The sequence below is a fragment of the Seriola dumerili genome, unplaced genomic scaffold, assembly GCF_002260705.1.
Source record: "Seriola dumerili isolate Sdu_G_001 unplaced genomic scaffold, Sdu_1.0 BDQW01000242.1, whole genome shotgun sequence".
NCBI classification, from domain to species: domain Eukaryota; kingdom Metazoa; phylum Chordata; class Actinopteri; order Carangiformes; family Carangidae; genus Seriola; species Seriola dumerili.
Window position 1 is genome coordinate 9,038,537 of NW_019174497.1, and position 14,907 is coordinate 9,053,443.

The following is a 14,907-nucleotide window of genomic DNA, read 5'->3' on the forward strand; positions in this document are numbered from 1 at the left end:
GGGGGGGGCAGAGACAGGCTGTTTATCTGTCTGGAAGCAGCAGCAGCAGAAGAAGACGAAGAGGCAGGGAGGCAGTGGAGTGATACCAGAGCAGCCTGTGGGGACCTGTTTTCCTCAGACACTGACTGTAGTGTGACAGTCCTAGTTTATATTATAATGATAGTAATTATTTAGATGTGATGGATACTATATATTTACATNGGGGGGGCAGAGACAGGCTGTTTATCTGTCTGGAAGCAGCAGCAGCAGAAGAAGACGAAGAGGCAGGGAGGCAGTGGAGTGATACCAGAGCAGCCTGTGGGGACCTGTTTTCCTCAGACACTGACTGTAGTGTGACAGTCCTAGTTTATATTATAATGATAGTAATTATTTAGATGTGATGGATACTATATATTTACATCGCTGTAAACAAGTTGCCATGTGACGTTTTTTTCATCCTAGACATTATTCAGATCATTACCATCAGTGATTATTTTCTTACTTTCTATTTCTATACGTTTTCCCTGTTAACATTTTGAATCTCAGTATTGAAAATATTGGGCTTGGTTAAACAGAATGCCTTTTTTGGCCTCAGACTCACACAGCCTCTTGTCAACAGTCATAATAGAAACACACACTGCTGGAATAAGCAGATATCAGCATCTTCATTGTCCACTAAGGAGAAATCATAAATCTGATTTGAAATCATACGAAGAAGAGGGCACGCCTTAAAATCTTGACTTTTCCTTTAATCCCATGATTGTTGTTTGCATATCCATGGTTACAGCAAACACCAGGAGTCTTCAAGCATTCAGCTTGAGTGTTTTCTAATGGCTGACAAAGTCCACAGTCCTCCACAGTAAGAACACATTCTGAATCTGATGTGGGGCTTTAAAAATAAATCAATCAATCAAAGTCTTTTTTAGTAACAAATTCCTTCTTTGTAGTTCCACACATGATGCTTGCTCGAGAGATGGCAACACAGTGCCGGGACAAGAAATCTCTTCAACAGAGTCTTTGTCGTCCTGACACAGTGAGTTGTGCAGATGGGGATGATGGCACACATTCCTTCTGTCTTCTGGAGGCATTTGCAGTTTTGTAGCGGTGTGAAGAATGAAATCCTACTTAACCCTCACCTGTGCACACCTGGCCAGTTGCTGTGTAAAGTGGGTGTGATTGTCACAACCACAACTTTATTTTTTTTTGTGCACAGATGAAACTAATTAGATACAGTGTGTTAATTATGCCGCTTTAGAGGTACTGGTAGGTTTATCTTTGACGGGACCACAACAGCACGGCCAACCCTGTAAATTTGTCTTTGACTGACCGACTGACTGACTGACTGACTGACTGAGTCATGAAGTTACACCATTGGTCAGCAGGCTGAATGTTGGAGTTTCCCTATTGGCTGTTCCTCTTTCAAAATGAATCGGCATTAACAAGCAGTGTTGCCAATTAAACACATTTGTTGCTACATTAACCGACTTTTCCTCCACCTTTAGCGACTTTTTTTTTTTTTTTNAACAGCACGGCCAACCCTGTAAATTTGTCTTTGACTGACCGACTGACTGACTGACTGACTGACTGAGTCATGAAGTTACACCATTGGTCAGCAGGCTGAATGTTGGAGTTTCCCTATTGGCTGTTCCTCTTTCAAAATGAATCGGCATTAACAAGCAGTGTTGCCAATTAAACACATTTGTTGCTACATTAACCGACTTTTCCTCCACCTTTAGCGACTTTTTTTTTTTTTTTAAGAAAGCACCAAATTTGGCAACAAATCCAGCAACTTTTTAGACAAACTGTGTCTGTTTTTTCTTATTTAATTTTTTTTTTTTTGGCCATTTTTGGCTTTATTGTGATAGGGACAGTGAGAGAGTGAGGCAGGAAAGTCAGGGAAGAGAGCGAGGTGATGTTTTTTTGGGCCATGTTTGGGTTTATTGTCTCTGTGTCTCTGTCTCTTCTCTCTGAGCGACCATGTTACAGTAAATTCAGCTGAAATCACAGCTCAGTCTTTGTCTTGAACTGATTTGTTTGGTGATGTTGTCAGACGACGTCACAGTTATAAAAGCAGGATTTTAGTAGCAAAAGAGCAGCTTTGTAAGTCAACATGTAGAGTTAACATGGACTGTGTTTCATTTACTTGTCCCGTTGTCTGACAACAGAAACAGAAAAACATGTTAATGAGAGCGGCGTAATTGTGAATTCAGCTGTATTAAAATATTGTGGGCTAGGTGTGAGCACAGAGAGGAGGACAGAGGCAAACAGATGAAGAGCTAAAACCAGCTGACATTAGGCAGAAAGCAAACACAGCGTGATGATGTCCTCAATCACTGACCCTCCACAGTCTCATCCCAGTCTTTATGCTAAGTTAAGCTAATCGTTTCTTGTAACTCTCAAGAGACAAACAGGCTTGTTCATTTACACTTAAACTCATTTGTTTTCCCCCAGAAAAACGCATTAAAAAAAAAGCATATTTTCCAATATCTAGCCTATTTCTTTTATAAAACAGGAAACTTTCCTAAATATTAAGGCTGCATATTACTTCTAAAAATTGTGACACTCAAAAAAGCTACAGCCGGATGTGGTTCCTCTTTAATGGAGTTTCATTGTGAATCAGCCACTTCAAGTCAGCAGCAGCACTTCGCTCAGTTCTCTCTTCATATCATCTTTCCTTCAATCTTCCAGGAGGAATCTTTCTTTCCTATCACCTTTTTTTTTTTTCTATTTATTTGTCGTTTTTATTTTCCTGATGGAAACCTGGTGTGTCCCACTCCAGTTCCTGTGATAAATATTTGTTTGCAGGCCCAAACACAACAGTTATTAATATTTAAATCCTCAGTGTGCTCACTCTGTTTCAAATGGGAGCCGCTGATAGGACGTTGACATGTTTACACTTTACACTATAATCTCTGCTTTGTGTCACACTTAACTGAGAAGAGTGAAGCACACTTTAAAATCTGTGTTTGTCTGCTGATAACAAGGAACAAGAGTCCAAGAAGCTTTTAAAGGTTTTCTGAAGTCTTTTTTTTTTTTTTACCTTACTGTGCTCAGCCACATCCAGCTGAAACTTTCTACATGCACTCAGCTGCTCAGAGAGTTTATTTTTCTCCTCTATAAAAAGTCAGAGAAATGTCAGCTGGAGCATGCGCAGCTTCCTCTGAGTGACTAACTCAAAGTTTTTCTAAATGAAAATGGCCTCAGAAAAACAGAGAGTAAAAAAGAAAATTTGCTGATAAATGCCAGAAAGCATTGCTGCCTAATTAGGGTGCAACAACAGCCACTTCAGATGACGTCTGTGGGGCCCATTTGTGTGGATATACAGTTAGTCTCCCATCAACAATAATTGCTACTAAGTCATGCAGTGACGCTAATGTCTGGGAAATCAGCTGGTGATTCATTTACTGCCATCCCTGCCTTTTCTGACAGACTCATGTCTTACTATAGACTCACACTGTGGCATTAAACATCTCTCTTCAAACTTCTCCCAGGGGTTAGAAGACACACAGGCTCGGTTTCCTTGTGGCCTCGTTATTTTTATCTGTTTAGATTCTTTTCTTTTTTTTTTTTCTCTCTCCCCCCTCTTTCTCTCTAAAGACTCTTCTGTTCCTGAGTCCGGAAACTTGTGGTAATTTGTCAGCGTTTCTGTAATCATTTTGAGACGAGCAAACAGGTTGTGGCCTGTTACTCAGTTGCATCTGTGTCCAGCTCTCTCACAATGGTGAGACTGGGATCACAGCACAGCACACTGGGTTCTCTCTCTCTCTCTCTCTCTCTCTCTCTCTGTGTGTGTGTGTGTATTGACTCAAAGCTACATGAACAATGTACTTCTAGGTGATGTTTGTGTAATTGTGTGATTAATGGCTTTTGCTAAATTGATTTTCCACTTTGTTTCAGCATTCAATGACTATTCAGTTGGAACGACATCAAATGCAGCCACAGCAGATAAAGACAGCTACTGTATGTGTACTGTATAACAGCATTTGCCAATCTGCTGTATTTGGAGGTGTTGTTTGGCCTTGTGTTTACCCAGGGCAGGTTAGCTCAGGATATGTTTCTTTTTGTCTTTCCAGCTGACTGCCAGTAAAAATAATGGCCTTTTTAATCCTGCAGCTCTGTTTAAATATACAGTATGTACTCTAAATGTTAGACAGTGGCAGACTAATATCCTCTTGCTTTCTCTCTCTTCCCTCAGCCCACCGGTTACATGGAGACGTCATTGTCGTACAGCTCCATAGAAGACCTGCAGCTCCTCTCATGGGACAATGCTCCAAAGTACTGTGTCCAGCTGAGCTTCCCTGGTGGCACCGTCCTGCTGCAGGTAATACATGGGTCTGCCGCCTTCTTAGAAATGATCATGTTAATGTTCATTTTACATGGAAATCTAGGACAGATCTGGTCAGCTGTTGGTACAGATAGGATTAACACAGGCTTGAAAATAATTAGTGGCAATAAAACAAACTGTAAAATATTTATGTTGGCTAGCCAGGCAGCTACAACAACTGTTTCCATACAGTCATATGTTTTTTAGTGTGGTGGGGGTTAGAGAACATGCAGTTAAAAACGTTTTTTAGTATCAGATGAATTATATTCATAGCACATAATCAGCTATTTCCTGACTTTAATCATGAATTCCTTTATGACCATTTCTGTTTGGACAATTATCTAAAAATTAAAGGTTTAATATGTAACTTTTCTGCATTAAAATGACTAAAAACACAGAGACCTACGTTATATATTATGCAATTATAGTTGTGTTCTTAAATTACCCCAAATGTTTCCAGCACTTCAGTGGAGTCATATGCCCTATGATCATGTGTCAGTGTTGTGGGTGTCTGCCAGAAGCATCAAAATTTACTTTTATCTTTTTAAGCCACATACACCTTTTACACCTTGGTGGTTTTCAGCTCTATATTTGAACCAGATGAAAGATTTTAGTCGTCGGACGTCTGGACCTGAAGTTATCAGAGAAACAAGCTGAGGAAATGTTAGTCAGGTCAACTCCCAGATCCTCCGAGACGTCCGGTGTCCGTCGAACTATGTCATTGTTCTTGAAAGGACGACACATCTGTGGATAATTCGGTTCTTGGTAAAAACCTCTTGAACGTCTGGATGGATCATGAGTTATTAGAGAAACAGGCTGAGCTAACGTTATCAGCAGCTTGGTTCGCAGAAAGAAACTGCTTTAATTCAAATCCAAACCAGGAGAAGCACCAAACTCCATCTTATCTTTAAAAAGAACATTGAAAACTTTACCATATATCATATATAATTTTGATATCCGACCAACCAAGTCCGGTTTGTACTGGCACTAGTATCAAAATCCATTAGTGATTTCCATCCCTATTTATTATTAAGTATTTACAACTTACAGTTTAGACAGAACAGTCTAAATAAAAAAGAACAGTGTGATTCTAGGACTGTAGAAAAAGTTATTAGTTAGTAGTCATTTAGCTGCTATTTGATGTTAACTGAAACACAAGAAACATGTAGCTAACATAGCTTAAAGTTTTCAGCCTTAAAAGCTGTTAGCTTTTAGCTTCTCTGGTTATAGAGTTGGGTACCCAGATAGCAAAATAAATCCGGCCCATACTTGGGCCACATGTTTGTTTTCTTCCTGCCCACACGATTCCACAGCCCAAATCTGCTATTTCTGATGCTATTTCTACATCTGGATTGATTCTAGTGCGCACACAGAAAATCTTTTGGCTGTCAGTCAATACCAGAGGATCACAGCCGGAATCTGCCCAGATGTTTAAGTACATGGGCCAGACTCGGGCTGAGGACTCCTTTCACATTCCGCAGTTATTTGATTTCGTGCTAATGACAAAACCATCACTTCATACATGTTGAAGGTTTGTAAATATTGGTAATGTTTGTGGTCACACTGTTTCCTGGGTGAATCAGCACACATGATCTCATTAATGCAGAGGCATCAGTTCAAACCACAAGCTTTGGTAAAGTCATTGTAGCTACCATCATGTATCATAAAAACTAAAAGCAGATGTAATGTCTGAGGACAAAACCGAACACAGCCTGTCAACTGAGCAGATAAAGGATTAGAGCAGTGAAGCAGGAACCTTGGTCCTGATTGGTCCCTGTTCGGATGTAGTTTTACACAAGTATGTTTTTGGTCTATATTCATTTTCCATGATAATTCTACATGATCAAAAAAGAAACTTGACTGGGCAGTGTGGGAAGTAGCAGATCCTGTACCAGACACCTAACACCATGTACCCGGTGAACTCTGAGAGACTGCCCTGAATTCCTGGGAAAAATTAATCTCCACACTAACCAGAGCCATTCAGTGAGCACATTTGGTTCTGTTACCCACTAGCCCAATTAACTCACAATACACAATTCAACCCATTATGGGCACTGGGGGTCAACACTGTATACCCACCTCCTCAGTGGTGTTTGCTTATGCCTGCTGCCAGCTGTTTGGACCGCTGCCAGACAGAGTCGGTTTGTTCTTTGGAGGAAAAGCTTGGCTGGTTTGTATCCACAAACTCAGATCAGTTAATGTTCTTGCACAGGTTGTGGAAAACCGCAGAACCTGATGTAGTTTTCCTGTGATAGAAAGAAGATGGAAAACAAGAAAATTATTTAAATGTAATTGAAAACTGAAATCCCAGTCTGCCAACATACTGGTTTTTGGCCGCAGCAGCCAGTTGCTCATCGGTGCAAACTATACGGTGTATACTGGAATGACAAGACAACACATGACTATAACATCCTCTAAACACACACTGCAGGCTGGTCTGACCTTGAAGCCATTTACACTTTGTTTTGCTGGTGATCAGTTATTTTACTGTGAACAAACACTGGCACAGGCAGTAAAAAGTGCAAACACACAGGAGGCAGATGGGAAGACTGGCAGCGTTATTTCTGGACCTGGTTCTTTGCTTTAAATTCCCCCTGCAGTCGGTGTCATTTCACTTTACAGCGTACTGTATCTGTGGTGTCAAAGAGGTCAGGGGTCATTTTGGAAAAACATCAGTTAATAATTTCAACTGTTTTTTTCCGGCTTGGCTCTACCCCTCTGTGTAAATCTTATCTTGTTTAAATCTGGGTGTCTCAGTGCAAATATTAAATTAATATTAATGATTGGCTAATGATAAAGATGAGTTTGGAAGACACCAGCCTCCAATAGGCTTGGCCGGATATTCAATAATATTCATTATCACAATAGGTCTATTTCCCGCTATATGTGATATTTTTCGTAATAATGATTTTTTTTTTCTTCTGCTGCCGAGTCCAACCCTGACTTCACAGCTTTGCTAACTGTAAATTGAACCTTGGCGTGTGGCAAATAAAACTTTGAACTGCTGTTTAGTGGCAGTATTAGCTGAAACAGAAAATCCAATAATATAATTATATAATATTAAAAAAAAACACCTGAAAACGTATATCGTGATATTTGACCTGAACTGCATCACAATATTACATTTTGGATATTGCCCTGGCTACATCCAGGTATCTGTGTGTGTTCATACACTGATGGTTGTGTCAGGTTTGCCTGAGAATGAAGGGAGAAAGATGGAGAAGAGCGAGATAGAGAAGAGCGAGAGACCAGGAGCAGCTGAGTTGTACTCAAGCACTGTCAGACTGCTGATTGTAATGATACTAATAATAGTGATACTTGAAGTTGTAATAGTGTTATTGATAATAACAGCAGCAATGATAGCAGCACCAATTAATAATAATAAGGGAGGAGAAGCACAAACTACAGTAAGGAGTGGGCACAAAGTCAATGACATGCAGTAATGTGATACAGATGCATGAGGAAAGAGAGGGAGAGAAGAACTGCTCAGTGCATCATGGGAGTTTCCCCAGCAGTCTAGCACTTTAGCAGGATAACTAAGGGCTGGTTCAGGACTCACCTGAGCCAGCTCTAACTATAAGCCCTATCAAAGAGGACAGTTTGAAGCCTGATCTTAACTGTAGAGAGGGAGTCTGCCTCCTGGACCCAGACCGAGAGCTGGTTCCACAGGAGAGGAGCCTGATAGCTGAAGGCTCTGCCTCCCACTCTAGTCTTAGAAACTCTAGGAACCGCAAGTAGACCTGCATTTAGCAGAGTGTTCTGTTGGGGTAATAGGGAACTATGAGCTCTTTAAGATACGATGGAGCTTGGTCGTTAAAGGCAGGGAGCCGGTGCAGTGACGCTAACACAGATATGATCTCTTTCCTAGTTCCTCAGTGCTCGTGCTGCAGTATTTTTAATCAGCTGGAGGCTTTTCACTGATTTATTGGGACATCCTGATAAAGAATTACAGTAGTCCAGTCTAGAGGAAACAAGTGCACAGACTAGTTCCTTTTGAGACAGGACGGTTCTGATTAGAGCTGCACAATTAATCGAAATATAATCGAGATCACAATATGGCCAAGTGCAATATCCAAATCGCAGGAGCTGCAAAAAATATGTAACATGTAAATTTACATGTTTGTTTGGTACAAGACCCAACAAAAGTCATCATCATTTTCATATTTTTTTTATGTGAAAATGAAATTTAAAAATGACCATTCCAACTGAAATCATAATCACAATATCTGCCAAAGTAATCGCACTAGGATTTATTTTCCATATCATGCAGCCCTATTTCTAATTTTCTTAGTTTGTCCTAGAGACTTGTTCTAAAATGATGTTGATGAGAGTGTAGAGAGTCAATCAAACAGTGAAGTTTCAGCCTGTAAAAACAGAAGAATGAGCCAAAAGACAACAAAACAGAGCTGAGGGGAAGAGGACGCTCGGCCCTTCCACGAGCAGCGGAAAGACTCATTTGCTTTTATTGATTACTGATGTTAAACCTTCACAGCAGAGACTCATATGGCTGTTTATATTATCAGTGTCTGTGAGTAACAGGACATAGTCAGAGGGAGGGGCTGTGTTTGTGAGTTTCAGATTTAGCCCCGAGACTTTACAACCATCAGTTAATAGCTGACTGTGAATACAAGCAAATGTCTCTCTATATATATGTGAAATCACCATTTAACAAACCTGTGTGTGTGTGTGTTTGTGTGTGTGTGTGTGTGTGTGTGTGGGTGGGTGTGTGTGGGTGTGCATTTCTACAGGCTGCAAACAGCTACTTGAGAGACCAGTGGTTTCACTCCCTGCAGTGGAAGGTGAGGTTTCAGTCTGTCTTTAACTATTAATTGGTTTGTTTCATCAGCTCTATCAAACAATCGTGCTGAGGCCTTTAACCCCCTCCCCCCACAGAGACAAACACGCACGCACGCACGCACGCACGCACGCACGCACGCACGCACGCATGCACACACACACACTCTTTTTCTACTGTATATTTCAGGATCATTGTCCCTTATTCTTTAGACTTTATGAAGCTTACCCCATACTTTGAAGTTTATTGCAACTTGACGACGTTGACACCAAAAATAATTTTGTAGTATTACTAAAGTTCTCGCAGCTGACATTACCTGAGTCGTGCTGCACTCACCGAGCTAAATAAAGCCACGCAAAGATGTATTCCTGCAGTGGTTCGGAGCTTACAGTCACTTCCTGTGATTTAACAAAAATATTTTCCCCCTATGTTTAATTTCCCCCAAACTCAGCATTGTTTCTCAAGTAGTAATGAAAAGCTGTCACATAAAGAGGTGTCATGATAGGCGCTTTACTTTACACAGCTCTGATTCTACACAAACATTTCCTGTTTGTGTTTTCACGGCACCACGTTGAATGAAAAGTTTCCATGCCAACCTAACAAGCAACAAGCAGAAATGATGATATGAAGGAGTGCTGGTTTCACAGAACAGGCAGCAGCTGCAGAAGATAAAGATATTGGAAATGCCTGCTGGGTAATGACCGCGGGGCAAAATGAATCTGTGTTTCCCGCAGAAAAAGATCTACAAGTACCGTAAGGTCCTGAACAACCCGAGCCGCTGGGACGTGGTGCTGAAGGAGATCAGAGCGCTGGTGGACATGGCTCTGACCTCACCGCTGCAGGACGAGTCCATCCATCAGGCCCCGCTGCACATCATCTCCACCCTGCTGGCTGAGGTACACACACACACACACACACACACACACACGCACACACACACACACACGCATATCTGACTCATGAGGACCATCTCCTAGCCCTTACCATTTCTCCTTTATGCCTGTTATTATTACGTACACTAATGTAAACGTAATCCCAATAGTCTACTTTCAATTTCTTCACATTTGTAATTTAACAATCACAAAAAAAACTAATCTTCAGTGGTGGAAAGTAAATAATTATATTTATTTAAGTAAAATACTTAAATACGTAAAATTCTGAGGCAAGTAGCTCATGATTCTAAGTAAGTAAAGTACGGAGGCCAAACTGTTCAAAATAAATACATTAAAAGACATTTAATGATTAATTTATTGGAGTTGGTTCATTTCTCCTTCAATGTTGAAATGTTTTAGCAAAAATGATTCCTAGTGCTTAATGTTTTCATTATAGATTTTTTGAGATATATAAATTGTTATTTTTATTTTCTGGAGGCAGTGATGGGTTTCAACACCACTGTCAGTGAAATAGACATGAAATAGAAATGCGACATGAAATAAAGTGTCATCAGGAATGAATGTCTTTATGATTCTGTTAACAAAAAGAAGAAATGTATGTCGTGAAATAAACAATAAATCCATTTCAGTGAAATGGTTAATATGATAAGAATGTTGAAACAAGAGCTGACTTTTTCTAATATCCTAAATTATTTCACAATTATATATTACAATTTTGTTAATTATTAATTTATTAATTTATACAATTTTACAAATTTGTGCAGGTTTATTTGTTTCATGATAATTTTTTATTCATTTAATATTGAAACATTTGGAGCTTCAGACATTTAAAGTTCACTTAAATATTTAGATTTCATGCTACTTTACACTGTATAAATATAATGTTGTATATATGATGCACAAACAGTTTATAAAATAGTTCAACTTAGCTTCACCTCAAAACCTTTGAAATGCAGGGATTTTACTTGTCATGGATCATTTTTAAAGTGCATTGTTTATATCTTTGCATAAATAGAAGCTCTGCAACACTGAAATATTCTTAAGGGGAAAAACGCAGCACACACACAGTGTAACAATAAGACCCCAGAGGCTGCATCAAAAGTTTTTACAGTCAACACACTGACTGCATTGTTATTTTTAGATCTTCAGTAAGTTTCTAGTGCAGTGCTGGAAGAAAGGTCAGGAAGTCACCAAAACCATTAAAGGGACAGTTTGACATTTTTGGAAATACTAAGAAATTTAAACAGTTTTTTTTTTTCATCTTCTTCTTTTTCTTCTTCCTCTTTCTCTTAGAACTCTAATCTAAGCACTCAGGATCATGAGAACATCATTGTGGTGAGTATGAAGTTCACTGTTACTACAAACTGATTTGATGTCAGGCTGAAGTTAATGATTAACACCCTGGAGTCCGGCCTCTTGTTGTTTTGATCTTTAAACTGAAGAGAAATATAGATTGTCCTCCTCTTCTCCATCAGGTTGTGTATCTTGTGTGGTTCTGTGGTTGTGATTGATGCGGTCGATGCCCATATGTCCGTGTCAGTGCAGAACAGGGGCTGTGATGCAGGTGTAGTTCACCTGTGGGCTGTTTTTACAAGGCTCCTTCACCTGACAGCCCAGATCTATACTGCTGGCTCCTAGCCAGGGTAAATAACAGATAGGATGTGGAAATATTCATCTGTGTGTGTGTGTGTGTGTGTGTGTGTGTGTGTGTGTGTGTGTGTGTGTGTGTGTGTGTGTTAAGGCCATTGCTCCTCTGCTGGAAAACAACCACCCACCACCTGACCTGTGTGAGTTCTTCTGTAAGGTAAGATCATGTGCTGCGGTCGTGAGCTGAACATGTGTGGTGAATTTAAATATCTGTATGTATATAAAAGTGCTCTCTGCTGATGTTTGTTCCTGTGTGTTGCAGCACTGTCGGGAGCGGCCGCGTTCGATGGTCGTGATTGAAGTGTTCACTCCCGTGGTCCAGAGAATCCTCAAACATAACATGGTGAGAAAGGCACCGTTCAGGAGCCGCCCTGGGTCCTCAGGAGTACGGCTGATGTCTGTTTGCAGCGTCATGTTTGTGGTAGTTTATGTTCAAATCTAGTAGAAGAAGAAATACATCAGTGTGTCTGATGAATCTTGATCTAAAACCTTAAAATCCTGAAGAACGACTGGATACTGTGATGCTCATCAGACAGGGCTGGATTAATGCAGTGGGGGTCCCCGGGACAAAAGTGAGCAATGGGCCCAAAATTCAGTCCCCCACCCAACCGTCCATACATTCCAACAGACAACAAACTACTTTTTTAGTTGCTGTTGTCAGGTTCATGTTTTACTGTGTGAGCTGTGATATCTTTTCTATTCTCTAAGTTCTTGCTCCTAAACATTAAAACAAAACTAACAATATAAAACAAGTATGCACCATGTCCTACCCAGAAATTAATCATAAAGTGATTGATAAAGGAGCTGCCAGCGGATCAATAAGCAAAATCAGTAATGAAATCAGAAGTTTTTCATTCTTTCTTGGCGAAGTGGCCGAGGAAATGCAACTTCCTTCTCATTTCCTGTCGTCTCTAATTTCAAGTATCTTGTAAAAAAAAAAAAGCATAAAATTAAAGACAAAATAATTATTTCTTTCTTCATTGCACTTTATAAACATCTGATCTTTCCCTTTTCTGCTTAATCGCAAGGGCCTGGTACTCATACAGTACTTCAATATGAAATATATTACAATATTCACTTAACGTTTTCTCAGTAATCTTTTCATAAGCTACATTAATGTGTACCATTCAACATAAGCAGAATAAAAGGTTAATTACGCCTCTTCTCTTTGTAAAGAGAAGAGAAGATATTAGAGCTCACACAGTATAACATTTTTAACATCTTCATTTTTAAGATCCAAATCTTGAAGTTGTTGTAATTACTCAACTCAAACTCAAAATAACTTCATTTATCTGTCTTGAACTTCATTTGTGTGAAAGCGTCAGTGCAAAGTAGATTACAAACAAGTACAGCTCCTGTACAGCCGTTTTAGATAGTAAGTGTGCTTACGATACGAATATGGATAATACATATACATTACCGCTAACTAAACCAAATAGCAGTGGAAAAACCTCAACATTTCTGAAAGAAATCCCTCAAATCCTCTTCTCTCTTGTGCTCGTTGATTTGGTTTATACATTTTTAATATATATTTTTAACTCTGCTCGTTTTGTGTCTCGGTGGCAGGATTTTGGGAAGTGCCCTCGACTGCGTCTCTTCACTCAGGAGTACATCCTGGCTCTCAATGAGCTGAACGCCGGGATGGAGGTCGTCAAAAAGTTTGTCCACAGGTGAGAGAGGGTCACGTGTATGAAAACTGTTAAGGCCCTGTGTGATTAGATCTAGACGTGACTGCTGGTACTTCGTTTTCTACATACTTAACGAACATTGTAGCAGGTTCCTACCTAAACTTTGTTCCACTCAGGGGCTGAACAACCTCTGCAACATGCACGCTATCCATTAAAACGCGCAACATGAAACACATGAGGTGTACATAGCTGAGTGCGTGCAGTGACAGACACTGAACCCTCAGTAAACAGCTGCGACTGTGGGATCTAACCTGTACCTGTGTGTGTTGCAGCATGCACGGGCCGACAGGGCAGTGCCCTCACCCACGTGTCCTGCCAAACCTGGTGGCAGTGTGCCTCGCCGCCATTTATTCCTGTTATGAGGAGTTCATCAACAGGTCAGTTACACACACACACTCCCTCAGTTTGTCCTCTTACCTTCCCGCTCATGTCCAGACATCTGGTTTTGTCTGAGACCTGAAGGCCAACAACAGGAGAGCTACACCACCTACACTGCTGGTATATAAAGTGGCTATGAGTGCACATCGTTATGAATAAATGTTGCCTGGATATCTTAATGCTGGACACATCCCGTCACACGTTCTGTTGAAAAAACCTATCTGAGGCGTGAGAGAGCAGCTTCGCCGCAGCAGCCATTGTTTTTGAGGTTGATTCGTTCCACGCACCCAAACCTGTTTATTCAGCTGTTGTGCTCGTTCTTTTGTTTGCCTCTGTCCATTTTTTTTTTTTTTTTTTTTTTTTTTCATCGATTAGACAAACACACGATCAGTAATTTCCCACATCTTGAAGGAAACAGTACAAACAGTTTGCAGATGTTACCGGGAAAGCAGATCATGACTGTCAGACCACATGATGCCAGTTACAGCTCTGAACTGATTGGCCGCGTCCCGACATCCACAATGCAAGACAAACACACAAGCAAATATATCACATTCAGTCAATAAACAGAAATACATTAAATATATAATGTCATTATGTTTATTAAGAAGGACACCCTGAAGTTACATATGAGACCTGGTCAGTGTTTTTTTGTTTTTTCTATATATTAGATATTTGTCTCGCCTCATCTGGTGTAGTGACAATACGCAGCAGTACAAATACAGCTGCTTTTAACAGATATAATCTCCACATTTAGTCTTGCTATTTTTATTAATTACGGTTCATGTTCATGAGGTAAACAGCCTTCACCATACCTTCAAATATAGCAAAATTATTTTCAGTGCATGGGAATGGAAAGTGGCTGGGAGCACTGCAACTCTGAATGGATCCTTGTGAAACAGTAAAAAAGCAAAAGATGAACTCTTTGTACAACATCTGGAATTTCATTTTTGTCAACACATTTACATTTATTTATTTATTTATTTATTTGTTCATTTATTAACCACTACCAAGGTGAACTATACATCATACTGCAAAACAATAAGGTAATTAAAATCCAAGACAAGAGGGAACAAGAAAAGTAATGACAAAAACAAACAACAGTAAAACTTCTAATAACAACAAAGTACCCACACTGCATCCAAACAGCTGATGTGATGTAGGAAACGATGTCCTGTGGTAGAGGGGCTGTTGTTCTGTGCC

General features: G+C 40.0%; 1 protein-coding gene across 1 annotated transcript in view; it reads left to right on the top strand.

Annotated features, from left to right (window-relative positions):
- The window catches only part of cmip (c-Maf inducing protein), a 53,957-nt gene that overhangs the window by 25,106 nt on the left and 13,944 nt on the right, over positions 1-14,907 (top strand). Inside the window, exons 2-9 of the mRNA XM_022756041.1 lie at positions 4,175-4,300; positions 9,052-9,102; positions 9,833-9,994; positions 11,285-11,326; positions 11,733-11,795; positions 11,901-11,981; positions 13,205-13,308; positions 13,599-13,703. Of these exons, the coding sequence (XP_022611762.1) occupies positions 4,175-4,300; positions 9,052-9,102; positions 9,833-9,994; positions 11,285-11,326; positions 11,733-11,795; positions 11,901-11,981; positions 13,205-13,308; positions 13,599-13,703 (734 nt within the window). The remainder of the gene's footprint in view (positions 1-4,174; positions 4,301-9,051; positions 9,103-9,832; positions 9,995-11,284; positions 11,327-11,732; positions 11,796-11,900; positions 11,982-13,204; positions 13,309-13,598; positions 13,704-14,907) is intronic.